Source organism: Hemitrygon akajei, chromosome 2 (assembly GCF_048418815.1).
Source record: "Hemitrygon akajei chromosome 2, sHemAka1.3, whole genome shotgun sequence".
In the NCBI taxonomy this organism is placed as follows: Eukaryota; Metazoa; Chordata; class Chondrichthyes; order Myliobatiformes; family Dasyatidae; genus Hemitrygon; species Hemitrygon akajei.
In genome coordinates, this window is record NC_133125.1 from 140418772 (window position 1) to 140434138 (window position 15367).

General features: G+C 42.1%; 1 protein-coding gene across 1 annotated transcript; it reads right to left on the reverse strand.

The window, feature by feature from the left end:
- Positions 1-730: 730 nt before the first annotated feature.
- Positions 731-10814, reverse strand: LOC140715914 (ras-related protein Rap-2a). The gene has a single exon (XM_073028442.1). The coding sequence runs from the start codon at positions 9634-9636 to the stop codon at positions 9085-9087; it is 552 nt and encodes a 183-aa protein (XP_072884543.1). The 5' UTR covers positions 9637-10814; the 3' UTR covers positions 731-9084.
- Positions 10815-15367: the final 4553 nt, after the last annotated feature.

A 15367-nucleotide genomic window follows, 5' to 3' on the forward strand; every position in this document is an offset into this window, starting at 1 on the left:
TATTCTTACCACTAATCTCTGAGTAAATGTTTCATCACTCCATCTACAAACCAGTGAATAATTCAACCTCCGGACAGCAGCAATCACCATTTCTGCTTCCAAACCAACTGCTTTACTGTCAGACTTGTTACATGGAAAATACCAATTCCCAACTGTCCTCATTTGCAATTGCTGTTTTGATGCTCAGATTACAGATTCATATCTATTAAATCTATTGCCTCAAGGAATGCACATTTTTTCGCAGTTCCAAAAGCCAAACATTTGCAGTTTGCAGCTGGGAACTTCTATGTAAAGCTTTAACATCATGCCACAAAACTGAAATACAGTTGGAAATCCGTGGAAGCAACAGGAAATACTCAGTAATCGCACAGCAAGTGTTCTCATAGCCCCAAATCTCTTCCCCTTATTTATTGTCTGAACATCTAAGAATTCCCAACATTTTGTTATTGTTGCTAGCCCACACACAAAACCATGCATTGCTCTTTCTACAATCAGCCTTCATTAAAAAGGTATTCAAAACAAAAAGCTGCTGCCTATAGAGCTGTTACATTACTTTTCCCTTCACTCCATTTTATCTTCCTACTCAAGGCCATTAACAGCAGAAATCCCTACCTAAACATCTTTATAATTCAGCATCGCATCCAGCAGAGACATCATAGGTGAAAGGGTCTATTCCTGTACAGTTTTACATTCTATAAGCACCACCTAATCATTAAGGCACAAGAAGAGGTTAGATTTCATTAAATAAATTTAATTTTGTTAAAATAATTTAAATCCAAATACAGTTAACATGTTTGCATCAAATTATATTTACACTTCTTGCTTAATTCAGAAACAAGGCTACAGCACAGTCAACACCTGGTAAAAATGGTGCCATTAAGTATTCAGCTGTGTTAGTGCTCAACAGTGAACTGCCAAAAAGGTTATGTCTTATTTCACTTCAGCGAAGCGCCAAAAATATAGGTTAAAACTCAAGAGTTAACTGAACAAAATTCTAGAAAAAAAAAGCATCAGAAACAATTAAAGCCAATATAATACAAAATAGATTTTAAAAAAAATATCAAATGGTGGTTTGGTTTTGGTTTTAACAGGAAAGTAAACAATTTTCTGATACATTAGTTAAAACCAGAACCCAAGCCAATGTGTCCTGTTAAGGCAACATTCTTTACCAAGGTAAATAACTGGATCAATCTTTCCCAAAAAGCTATGGCAGCGATTTGGGTAGTTAATTGGCTACTTCCATCCCCTAACCCACTCCCAGCAGTGCTCACTTTGAAAGATTAGAAGCAAATGCAATGTGTGAGCCAACACACAAACCTCAATGAATCAGTTGCTTTAAGTTTTCAACAGGAATACACATGGCAAATCAGAATGTTGGATGAATATCCCTGATCATAGTCTCCTGAAGGAGAGACTAATAAGAGTATCTGGCATCAAAGTTTTAGTTGTTCAGAATTTAATTGCTCATTTGCATGATTCCCTCAGCTATAATTTTGTTCAAAAATGCATCCTAAATAGCAATTATCCTATATCATTCCAGTAAAAGACATCAAAACCAACACATGCAGCAGTATTCACTCCTTGGGTTCTTTTACACGGATAGCAACTGAGTGAGAACAAATATCTACGAAGTGGGTTGAATTCCCTGCCTCATTTGAAAATAGGCACTAGGACCATTCAGCAGCACAGTAAACTTCTCTAGAATAGCAATACTACTTGAGTGTGTGTGGTGTTTGGGAAGTGGTGATCTTCTTGCAACCACCCTGTATTGCAGAAAACAGCAGACATTCTCCAACTTTAAAAAAAATTGTCAAATCCTTTTACTAACATTCTAAAACAAGCACTGCTGGACATGTGTCAAAGCATCAAACTTCTCAGAAAACTGAGAATGAGTAAGAAAAATTCGGATGAGAACAGAACAGATTTTGACATTAGAGGCTACTCAACTAGGAAAGGGCTTATTTCCTTCAGAAAACAGTTTTTATTGGGCCAGAATGCTAATGTCGTGGTTTAGTTATACCTCTGCTCCCAGTACAGACTTATATAAATTGCACACTACCCAGCCAATTCACAAGGCTACATTTCTTCTTGCACAGCACATGGGCTGCTTTAGTTAAAGATATTTTATTACTGGCAGATACTTTTAAGAGTCATGTTTGTGAGAAGCAAGGGTTTTCTTTCAAACAACTTAGGAATGTTACGATTATCTCACATCATTTCCCCACATACACAAAATGAGGCTTGTGTCAAAAATATACGTGGGGGGGATATGCTGCATGCCAAATGCATTAAGCATCATCATGTCTATTTCTGTTCTGTGCCTAGACATCTCCAATTCACATTGAGATGTATCTTTTTGCTGTGAATAACCAGATTTTATTCCAGCCAGTGTATGTGTGGAGGTTCAAGGATTTCAACATGTTTTCACACCCAGTACAAGGAAAAGTATCAGCAATAAAACTCTTCTTTACAAGAAGCTTGACCAGAACTATGACCTGTGTTAAGCATCACTAATACCTGCTTTCATTTGGGAGTCATGACTTGATGGTCCTTCCTGCTGTTTTGGGTGCCACTTTGGACACAAAAACTTGGCCAACACTTTATTGTATTTCTGAGAAAATGATGCAGCATCAGAGGTGGATATAAAGAAAAAACACAAAGCACTATTGCAAGTGCAGTGAAACTCAACAGGTTACCCTCAATTAACAAGGAAAGCTGCTGACATGGACTCTGATGCACAAATTGCAGTGGGCCACTGGAGGCAGGGAGTTGTGTCAGAACTACACAGGGTCTTGGTGAAAGCACAGATAGATTAGTACAGTTTTAGTCTCCCTGCAGTGATGCAGAGGCTCACTGGGTCAATTCCCGGGTGTCCAACAACAGCAGGGTGGGTTTATGTATCCAGGAGCTTAGAGCAATGGGCAATTGCCATAAAACTTTTAAGACTGGAGTTCTCCAAGGGCAGATGGTAATATAATCTGATTGCGGTGGGAGCATAGCAGAAAGAAAGTGACTCCACTTTCAAATACAATCTCAAGGTCAGGAAGGGGCTACCTAGCTAATCCCGACATGAAGATTCTCTTCACTCCAATGTGAACATCCAGAACGCTTTATCTCAGAGCTGTAGATGGCCTGACATTAACTATATTCAAATCCAAGACTGATTTCTGGAAATTGGGAAGAATGATGGATATGAATCTGGTGGACAAAGAGATTTGTGCCTAGAAACTGTGCATATTAAACAGAAGATATGTACAGGAAAGGATTGTTTATTTAACACAGGTAAGATGTGCTGCCCCAGTACCAGTGAAGACAAGAGTTTACTAAAAACTTAAGAGGCTTAAAGATCACATGGTCTGCTGTTTCTGATATTTTGTCTGTTTTTATGCACAACTGTGAACACCAATTTAAAGAAAACTCATTTGACTGAAGTTCATTGGAATAATCAGAGGAATGGAGGGAAGCACTTGTGTGAGAGGTATATTTTGTACAAAGCACCAAAGTAATGAACCAAGAAATGGTTGATAGAAGACACTTTGTCTTTCTTTTGAGGGGAATACAGGTGCACATGCCACCGTTTCTCTGTAAAGCCAATGCCTAAAGTTCCATAAATTAATCTTAAATCATAGCAAAAGTGAATTGGTAGACGCACAATGGTAATAAAATATTAAATATATCTGATTAGATCTCAACTGTTGTGGTTTCCCACACAGGCTTTATAAAAAAACACACAGAAAGTCCTTCTCTTAACATTTTCCTTAAACTAACCCAATCTAAATTTCTCAACAAACAAACCGACCTTCTCCACACATTTGAAAACCAGGTGGTCAGGGATTTGGTAAATGGAATGCTTCTCAAACTTAACAGTATCAATGGGAATGTAAACAATTTAGTCAGCAAACTGCAGTCTACTCATATTTGTTCCAATATTTTCTTCAGCATCTACATCCGTACGCAGGACGCAAACAAATCCAAGTTTGAGGCTTCGACATGTCTGGCTTTCCCCTTTGTGTTTGTTCACTAGTTGACTGCTTCAATACAGCTATTAGGTTCTACAAAAACAGAGGTTTTAAAATACTCCAACTTCATAAAATAAATTAAAAGAGACAAAAAATGGAATAAAAACACTGATGAATAGCTCCTTTTATCCAGTCAGCATAAACATTACATTATCAATGACATAACTTAAGCACACACATCACATAACTAAATACTGTTCTAACCTGTGTTTACAAACCGTATGCAAGAGCTTTCTCACTCAGAAGATATTTGGACTGTTCTTGTTACTCCACAGCAAAACAAACAAAACAATCAGTATTTTAAATAGGTCTTGCTCAACCTGTCGTTGGGAACCTTCGTGACATTATACTAAACAGTGGTCTAACACCAAGATTTCAATCCTTTCCTAGGAACATGCATGCAACAGGAATTGATTTCTTCCACCAAGTATGAAAAAGGCAGATATATAAATTTTGAAAATATTCAAAATAATTCATGAAGATGAGAAAATTTGCAGATGCTGGAAATCTGAGCAACACACAAAATGTTAGAGGAACTCAGCAGTTCAGGTAACTTCTATGGAAAAGAGCAAACAGTCGACATTTCGGACTGAGACCTTTCATCAGGACTGATGAAGGGCCGCAGCTCAAAATGTTGACGGTTTACTCTTTTCCATAGATGCTGCCTGGCCTGTCGAGTTCCTCCAGCATTTTGTGTGTTGCCTGAAGTAATTCATAATTCTGGCTTGAAGGTGTTATTTTCGTACTATGACAAATTCAGGTAAATTTCATTTGTGGGAGGGAGGGAGAATTTCAGTTTAGTTTTGCCCAGTTGTCGCTTTAGTCCAGATAGTAATACAGAAATTGTTCAAAACTGGGCTATGCAAGAGTAATATGAAATTTGATTCAGTTCAGATTCTGGTGAAAAGCTGTGAGGATAACTAGGACCTAACCACACCAATGGGATTTATATTCTAGCAAACATCTCATGGCACTGGGAACATCTGATCAGGCACCAGGTAATGTGTTTCTGTCCTCACCTGAACAAATTAAGAAAGCAATCAGTAAGCTCTTCCAAAAAAAGCCTGAAAAAAAATGCCATTTGCACCAAGATTTAAATTTGTGTAGCAATTACATTTGACCTTAAACTACTGATCCTCCAGATTTTAAAAGTAATGCTGACATTCAATGGCTTGCAACATTTTGTGTTACGTGTTCGATGTTTCCAACTTTTAATAACTTACAATCAGATCAGGACACAAGAGCATCTCATCACATTTGAAAGGGGTGTGATGCGGTCAGAAAGACTAGCTCCAGTGCATCAAAGAAACGTGAGGACACTTGTTTACTAGACTATCATCTATCTTACAGAGAGATTGTAAAATTAGCTAGTTTTAAAAACAATGAACACACCAATTATTAAGGAGTTCTGCAGTACGAGACCCAGTGTTGGAATGTCAAAAGCAAACTTGCTAAAAATGATATTAGCATCATTATGAGAGGCTGGTGGCAATTGTGCAGATTAGACATAACCCCCCCCCCCCCACCAAATCTCTCCCTTCCCTTCACAACTCCCATTAAAGTTACTTCCTTAGAACGATAACCATCATTTTCTGAACAAATGGTCTCATCTAATTCCAGGAAGCATCAGATTGAAAAGAAATACCTGCATTTACGATAGCAATTTGTGTACCTGTGGGTCTTCTGTCCCATGCACAGGCTACCTTCTTCAAAATGTCAATTTAAGCGATGGCTGAAATTGTATTCTGGAAATTTAAAATCAAACCACCACTGTTGAACATTTTTAAAATGAGATTACGCCAGCCCCAACTAAATTATGTACATTGCAAAGAATGTTGCCCACACAGATGTTTTTAAGGGGTGGGAAATAATAAAAAAAAATCAAATGAAGCACTGCTGTAAATACACATTAAAATTCAGGTAAATAATAAAAACAATGCAAGACACTGTTTTTAAAAAATGTAAACTGAAGCTGAGATATACGGATAACCAAATATATTTCTGAATGCTTAAAAATGTCCGCACGAGGCTAAGGCTTCCATCATCCTTTACAGAAGCGTCATACAGAGTGGATCCCCCATTTACTGCATTTTCGTTCATTAGACCAGAAATGATCCCAATCTGCAGAGAGGTCCTTTCACCCAATAAATCTGCGCTTGTGTTTAAAATATTTCTCCAACAGATGAAGTCACAGAATCCACCACAGATTGTTGAAGATGCAGGAAGTCATCCACAGGAGGGGTCAAAGCAGCTCCCTAGTACAGGAAATCCTCAAAGAAGATCCCAGTGAATCTAGCTGCTTTACTTGTATTGGGATACACACAAAACTGTTCAGCTTTTCACTTAGACCCAAGTAAAGCACTCCCTGGGAAATCCTGTGGCAAAAGCTGAATACAGGGTGCATCACATCTCCACACAAGGTCTGTTTGATCAAGGGTTAGAACTTTTAACGACATTCTTGTTACTACTCTCTTTGTAGGGATCGACTTTTGAAAAAACTTCATAATTCCAATTGCCGGTTCTATGCAATGCCATTTTAAAAGATAAAATATAAAATGCTCTTGTAACACAACTGTCATATTTAAAAGCAAAATAAGACAGCAGTGACCAAAACACTTCATTACTGCACTCAATTTTAACAACTACAGAATGCTTCAATGTTAGACTTCAGCAATGATCTGGTATTCAGCCATGCATACATTATATTCTTGGTTCAACGATAAAAAATAAAAATCCCCATAATACTTAAAGTACTGAGCACCATTCATAAAAGAAAATATATTTCCACCATTTCTGCATCAGAAAAGGAAATTGAGGGGAATAATTGTAAAATTTGATCATTTCAAAAGGCTTCCATTTCTACAGAATCAAGCAGCAAATGCAATACGATTTTTCCTCAACGTGCAATACAAGAATCTGAATCACATTTGTCTGGATTGACTGTAGTGCCGATACAAAGTACATTTAAAAAAAAAATTTCAACTGGAAAGCTATGGAATTTGAGAAATTGCCAACATGGTACACGTGATCTCAGGGCACACATTCCCCATGAGCTCCACATACCACTATACCCACTTAAAACATGCCTGCTAGCAGATGGAAGTCATGTGTGGGTATGGAGGAACAACAGCCCCCTCCACTCTGCACAGTCTTAAAACTTAACCGAAGGTTCCAGCCAATCCTAGAGGTGCCTTCCCACTCCCCACCCCATCTTTGTTGCCCACATCTGCCAGAACAAAGAGTGTGCAAGGACATTCCCACCCCCTTTCTTGGTGGAGAGCCACCACTTACAGACACCCATTCAGAACAGGACCAAGTCCCACTTACACACCTGAGAAGCAAAGGTCACCGAACTTGCCCCTTTACTTCATTTACCCAACAACTGTCATCTACAGGGCAGTGGAAAACCTTTGGTCACAGGAGGATTCTAATTTCCTTGTCTTGGACAAATAACGTTTTGCTTCTTGGCATAGCAAGCAATTGACTAACTTCCCATTCGTGCATCGTTCTGATCTGGCCACTGACATTCCACACAGAAAACAGTTTTCTGTTCCTTTCTCTCTCCCCTTCCACCCCACCCCCACAAAAAAGTTGCAAGGAATGGAAATTGCCATTCAAAAATGCATTTGGAGGCAAACATTAAAAAAAAAAGCCATTTGAAAAAGCAGGTAGTTTACCAAGTCTGGAAGCTGTACAAAGCCAATTACATTTTTTCCTGCATCACCAAGTGTTGGATAGCATTGATCTAAGAACAAATCATACTTTGACAAATTAAAACTTCTGTGCAAGACAGAAATTAGAGAAAACCTTTGCTTCCCCCCCCCACAGCTGAAACCCCTTCCCCAGCTCCCTGCAGAGCCACACAAGACCACCACTAAGGGCTTGCACCAACACAATGCAGAGCAGTTAACATGCCACCCACAAAATTAAATAAAACTGAATTAAAAGCATTCTTCTTGTTTGACACAACCATTTTGGTGGATCAACAGTCCATTTGTTTCCCCCTTTCCTCTGGCTTTAACAGAGCAACTTAATGTCCATCATTTCTCCTGCAATGACATGTGAAATTACAGAACGGATTGTTAACGTCCAACATAATGTACCGAGGAACGATTTGTGCTCACTGATGGGATCCTGAAGAAAAGCCTGTGGCGTCACTGTTCTCTTGGCTCTAGAGTTTAAAGGTTCACTGATTTCGCCTTTACGTCGGTAAACAGCAGCAGCGTGCAGCCTGTTACTTCCTCCACGTGCACCAGGCAGCACGCACAGGTCGCTTTCCCTTTCACTGCAGAAGACAAGAACTTGACAAGTCTCTGCTCTCCCATTTTGGTTTTGTAGAAGACTCTTCAGCCGACTTACGTCCCTCTTTAAAACAGAGATTTCAATTCCTCATTGGCATCACATTAGAAGAGGGCAGCCAGGCCTGTCAAGCGTGGAGTTCAACCTTGTTATCAAATTATTTGTGTATTTTTTCTCTTTTTAAAAAAAAAAGCAATCTTATAAAAGCAGTGCACATACACAATTGAAACACTGGCCATCATCTTCAGTCTTAAATTTCTGAATGACTCTTATTTGCTTTTTTTTTTCCATAATGGGATGAAACAGTCTAGTTCTCCCAGGCTGATGATGTCAGAACTGACGCATTCACATATATCATATCCAATTGAGATTATTTCAAAAACAACATTACTCTTGCTTTTATTTTTCAACAGAATGAGACTGGAGGAGCAGCACTGCTCTTTTAAAAAGCTCTTGATGATATCCTCTCGTCCACAACAGCAAGATGATATAATCGGACTGTCCGGCTGAGGAGGTGTAGGTCTCCCACGTAAAAGTGTTTCAGTGTCTGTCAGCCAATGACACTTGCTTTACTCCCTTTGCTGCAAGACACAGTAAGAACAGCGATTGGCAATTAATCTCATTTTAGTCATAAAGCTCTGTCAGTATCATCATCTTCTTGTAACAGCAATATGAAATAATCGAGTTGTCTCCCAGGATAGGAGAAGGTGCAGTTCTCCCCATCAGGGCTGAATCCATCTGGTCTCAACATTTCTGTTGTTGTCTTTTACTGCAGTACACAGGAAGAACAGCACTGATCGTCCTTGTCGGGCTGGGCTGCATAATTCATCTGCCTTACGATTTCAGCAAACAGCTCATCCACCATGGTCTTGCTCTTGGCTGAGGTCTCCATGAAAGGGCAGCCCCACTCCTCAGCCAGGGCTCGACCCTCGAGCGAGGACACCTCCCTCTCGCTCTCCAAGTCCACCTTGTTGCCCACTAGGATGACCGGTACCTTCTCGTAGCGCTTGACGCGGATGATCTGGTCCCGCATGGGCCTGATGTCCTGGAAGGACTGCTGGTTGACCAGGCTGTAGACCAGGATAAAGCCCTGGCCATTCTTGATGTACAGGTCCCTCATGGAGGCAAACTGTTCAGTACCCGCTGTGTCCAGGATCTCCAGCACTGAGGGCGATGAGTCCACCTCGATCTCCTTGCGGTAGAAGTCCTCAATCGTTGGGTCATACTTTTCAATGAACGTGCCCGTCACAAATTGCACCGTCAAAGCTGATTTGCCCACTCCCCCACTGCCCAACACCACTACCTTGTACTCCCTCATGACTTCCTACTGCCTCCTCCAGACCCCCTTTATCCAGCCAATGGATTGGAGCCAACCTCCCCTCTAAATGAGGGCAACTCCGGAGGCCTTTCAATTGATTAAAACTCGGCAGAACAGCACAGCACACCTTTCCTCAGGTGATTAAAAGTCGGCAAAGTCGGCAGCTGTACCTTTAACCAACCACTCCCCTTTAAGTGATTAAACGTCGGCAGACTGGAAGCACAGTTGCCCTCCCCTTTAACGGAAGGGTAGCCGGGCAAAAAACGAAGAGGGCGAGGGAGAATTAACGCTGGAGCGAGCGGGAATTTATCTAGCGACTGTTCCGCTTCAGAGGGGCGGCTTAAAGACAAAGGCCTCGGGGCCTGCCCGCCCGTCAGCAGGCTGACGGATCCTCACCCGCCCGGATCTCAGGGAGAACAGCGCCGGCTCCTCCACATTCTCCGCCCCCCTTTGGCTCTCTGACCACCGGTCGAGTGGCTTCCTCTCCCCACCCCCTCCGGGCCTCGCCGCTCTTCAGCCGCCCGCTTCCTTCAGCACCGCCATTCTCTCTCGGGCGGGGAGTCTCCGCCCGCGCCGATGGTCACGTGATACTCGCCGGCCACCGTAGCGAAAACCGCACCCCTCAGCTGCCAGGCATTCGACTACGCAGACGACCAATCATCGTGGGGGATTCACCATCGGCACCTCCTCCTCGCTCTGACCATTGCCTCATTGACTGTCTATCAAGCAGTCGTTGACTGACAGTGGCGCGGAACACCGCCAGCACAGCCTTTTTCCTTTCTCATTGCACCAATAGCTGTCTGTCAAATTGCCTTCAACGAATTGCAGTACAGAATTCTACCAGCCCCGCCTTCCTGCCCATAGTTGACGTCCGTCAAGGATGGATTGTCCAATCGGAGTGGAGGACGAAGGAAGCCTCACCCACAGATTGGGGTTCACTGATTGACGATAAAGGAAAATTACCGCAGAAAATGCGGGAGACACTCCGCCGATCGGACCCCTTCAGTCAGATAGTATTCCATAGAAATTCTCTTTCCGAAGACGCTGCCAGACCGGGAGAATGCTTCCAGCAGTGAACAGAAGTCGCCCAATCATGGCACTGTTGTCTGGGAGCCACGCCCATTTCATGGCCATCATGGATTAACGTGTTCAGCCGACCACCCCGGCAACCCACTGCCATGTGACATCAAATCGTTCAATCGACGGATGCCTTCTCCCGGAAATAGATAGATTAAACAATCGATTGGACGCGGTGTCTCCGACAATCAGCCAATGGGAAACTGGCTAGAAGGGACCAGTCACCAGGTTCGCCGCCGGATGCGGTCGTCATGGGAACGCCCAGATTGACAGGTGTGAATTCCGAGGCTGATAGCATTGCTCGGCAAACTAATACAAAGAAGCACCGACATTTGTGAGTCTCCCAAATTTAAAAAAAAAACAGTGAGTTATAATATGCCTTTCATATACTAAAGATCATGCATTAGAATAGTCAGCGAGTTTGCCCAGGCACTCGCTGTCATCTGGTGGTGAAGGAGATTCTGCACCCTTCTCTCTTGCAGATTGCAGTGATGCCCTTTTCCCGAGCTCCGACACCCGAAAGGGAAAGGCATTTCTAATAAATTGGATTAGCGGACAGATTCAGCCCCCGGGGTGATGGGATCTTGCATATATTGACCGGAAGATTGTGAAGATAGACAGTACATTAAATAGTATCTTCAGTTCTCGACTCTGCAGAGCTACGGACCGGGAGCTGGCACGTGTGTTTGGTCCCAAGCCTTAACTTGTATGGCATCTTTTCGGACCTACTGTCGGGCAGGAGGCACAGAAGGCTGAAGTCTCACACCGTCAGGTTCAAGAACAGCTATTTCACTTCAACCGTTTTGTTCTTGAGCCAAATTGCACAACCCTAATCACCACCTCAGTGTCGCAACACCATGATCACTTTAGACTAAAATTGACTTTTTTGTTTTATTTGTGTCAGTTCTTGGAAAATTGAGTTTAATTTATGTTCTTCTGAATGATGCTTTTCTGATGCCATGTGTCTGACAGTAAGTTTTTCATTGCACGTGCATATTACAATAAACTCGACTTTCTACATTGACAGATACATTGGTCTCCTTCAGATTTCTGGAATCTGTTTTCTTATAAATATGCTTTATATGATAATAAACACAGAAAATGCTGGAGGTATTCAGCAGGCCAGGCAACAATGTGGAGAGTGAGAGTTTGATTTAGATTGATTTATTTATCGCATGTACATCAAAGCAAACAATGTTTGTGTTAAAAATGAACAAATACTACACATTCTTGTGCCAACATAACATGCCTACAAAGTTCTGCATAGAAATCTACAGCGCATTACAGGCCCTTCAGTCCACAATGTTGTGCCAAGAATTTCCCTACCACATAGCCCTCTATTTTCCTAAGCTCCATGTACCATCTAAGATTCTCTTAAAAGACCCTATTGTATCTGCCTCCACCACTGCCACTGGCAGTGAATTCCACACACCCACTGCTCTGTGTGTGAAAACTTACCTCTGACATCCCCTTGGTACCTATTTCCAAGCACCTTAAAACTATGTTCCCTCGTGTTAGCCATTTCAGCCCTGGGGAAAAGCCTCTGACTATCCAAATAATCAATGCCTCTCATCATCTTATACACCTCTATCTGGTCACCTCTCATCCTCTGTTGCTCCAAGGACAAAAAGCCAAGTTCATGCAACCTATTCTTATAAGGTATGCCCTCCAATCCAGGCAACATCCTTGTAAATCTCCTCTGCACTCTCTCTACAGTATCCACATCCATCCTGTAGTGAACTGAACACAGTACTCCAAGTGGGGTCTAACTAAGGTGAGCTGTAACATTACCTCACGGCTCTTGAAGCCAATCCCACAGTTGATGAAGGCCAACACACCATACACCTTCTTAACAACAACGTCAGTAACAAAACTAACCAATAGCAAAACAAACCCCCCACCCACTTACTCACACACAGAGACCTCCAACCCCAGGGCAGGCCACATCTGGGCCTCCGACCTTCAGACATGGGGCATCCAACAGCCAGTCCTTGACCTGGGATGGTGTGAACAACCAACCACAGTGTTCAAAGAGGAAATAACCTGTAGAGGTGTAGGACTGTAGCACTGAAGAAAGATCTCCGACTGAAACATCAACTGTTAATTCATTTCATAGATGCTGCTTGACCTGCTGATTTCCTTCAATATTTTGTGTGTTGCTTTAGTGGGACTTTTGTATGAGGAGTCAGACATGTTGAATGATTTCCTCCAGTCCTACCCTTTCTCAGGTTTAAAGTCCTGGTGTTTCAGGCTCATATTTCCTCATGTTAGAGTTGCCAAGCCTTCTACATTGAAGACCAATTCCTAGGGCATTATTGTCATTGAAGACTTTTCTTTAATCGATTAAGAGAATACTGGAGAATGGATGATGCTGTGGTCAGAGACTGTCCTGACAGCATGTACTTTTATTTTTGTTTCCTTAACCCAAGTTTAATTTGTTAACTAAAATCTGGGGGGGGGGGGGGGGGGGAAGTAAGGTTAAATTCAGAAGTTCTGCATTAATATATAGATGGAGATGGTGACACTAGCTACAGTACATCCTCACCTGAATTTCTCCAGCCCCTTCATAACTTAATGAAATTTGCTTCCTAAGGCCCTCACCATCCAGTGCATGCTCTCTTCTCACTGCTGCCATTGAAAAGGAGGTACAGGAGCCTTAGATCTCACACAACCAGGTTCAGGAACAGTTACAGTATTAATTGATTGATTGGAATTGATTGTGAACTTCAGGAAGAGGAAATTGAGGTAACACACACCAGTCCTGATCAAGGGATCAGCAGAGGGAAGAGTGAGCAGTTTCAAGTTCCTGGGTGTCAACATCTTTGAAGGTCTACCCTGGGCCCATATTGATGCAATAACGAAGAAGACATGATGGTGGCTATATTTCATTAAGAGTTTGAGGAGGCTAGGTATGTCACCAAAGACTAGTAAATTTCTACAGATGTACCGTGGAGAGCATTCTAATTGGTTGCATCAAGTATGGAGGGGCCAGTGCACAAGATTGGAAAAAGGTGCATAAATCTGCTCACTCAGTCAGGCCCATCATGGAAAGTAGCCTCCCCAGCATCGAGGATATGTTAATAACCTTCCTCCACCATTGATGCTGCCCTCACCTGCATCTCCTCCATTTCCTGAACAACATCTTCCCGTTGCTTTAACAGTGAGTTCCTCTCATCTTTACCTACCTCCTCATAAGCCTCTACATTCAACACATCATTCTCCACAACTTCTGCCATCTTTAATGGGATCCTACCACCAAACCTATCTTTACCTCTCCACCTCTCTGCAGGGATCACTCCCTTTGTGATTTCCTTGTCCATTCGTCCCTCCCCAATAATTTCCCTCCTTATATTTATCTCTGCAAGCAGTCCAAGTGCTCCACCTCCATTCAGGGTCCTAAACAGTCCTTCCAGGTGAGACAACACTTCACCCGTAAAATGTGTTGCGGTAATCTATTTTGTCCGGTGCCCCTGATGCAGCCTCCTCTACATTAGTGAGACATTAATGTTGTAAATTGGGGGACCACATTGTCTAGCACCACTGCTGTATCTGCCAAAAGTACATCTTCCCCAGTGGCTAAACATTTTAATTCTGATTCTCATAATAAGTGACTTGACTTGATTTGTCATTCCCATTCCGACATGTTATTCTATGGCTTCCTCTTGTGCCAAGAAGAGGTCATCCTCAGGCTGCAGGAACAACACCTTATATTCCGTCTGAGTAGTCTCCAACCTGAAGGCATGAATATCGATTTCCCCCTCTGGTAAACAAAAATTTCCCTACTCCCTCCCATCTTCTTTTCCCCACTCTGGCCTGTTACCTCTTCTCACTTACCTACAACCTCCCCCTTCTCCTATCCTATCAGATTCCATCCTCTCCAGCCCTTCACTTTTCCTACCAACTTGGCTTCATCTACTACCTTCTAGCTTGTCTTCCACCCCCACACCTTTTTATTCTGACATCTTCCCCCTTCCTTTCTAGTCCTTAAGAATCTCGGCCTGAAACATTGTCCATAGATGCTGCCTGACCTTCTGAGTTCCTCCAGCATTGTGTATGTTGCTTTGTATCTTCAAAAGGCGATGCCTCAAAAAGGCAGCATCCATCATTAAGGATCCCCATCACCCAGGATACGTCCCCTTCTCATTGCTGCCATCAAGGAGGAGGTACAGGAGTCAGAAGACACTCACTGAACTTTTAGAAACAGCTTCTTCCTCACTGCCATTATATTCTTGAATGGGCATTGAGCATTCACTTTTTGCACTATTTATTGATGTTTTAAATATGTATATTAATGTAATTTGTAGTTTTATTATGTATTGCAATGTACTGCTGCTGCAAAACAACAAATTTCACAACATATACCAGTGATATTAAACTTGATTCTGATATTATCCTTCAACCATTAGGCTCCTGAACCAGCATGGATAACTTTACTCTGCTCAACACTGAACTGATTCCACAACTCGCTTTCAAGGACTTGACCACTCATGTTCTCCGTAATTTGTTATTTTTTGCACAATTTGTCTGGCATGTTGGTTGTTTGTCAGCCTTTGTGTGTAGCTTTTCATTGATTCAACCGTATTTCTTTATTTCTCTGTGAATGCCTACAAGAAAACAAATGTTAAGATAGTATCTGGTGACGTTCTTTGATAAT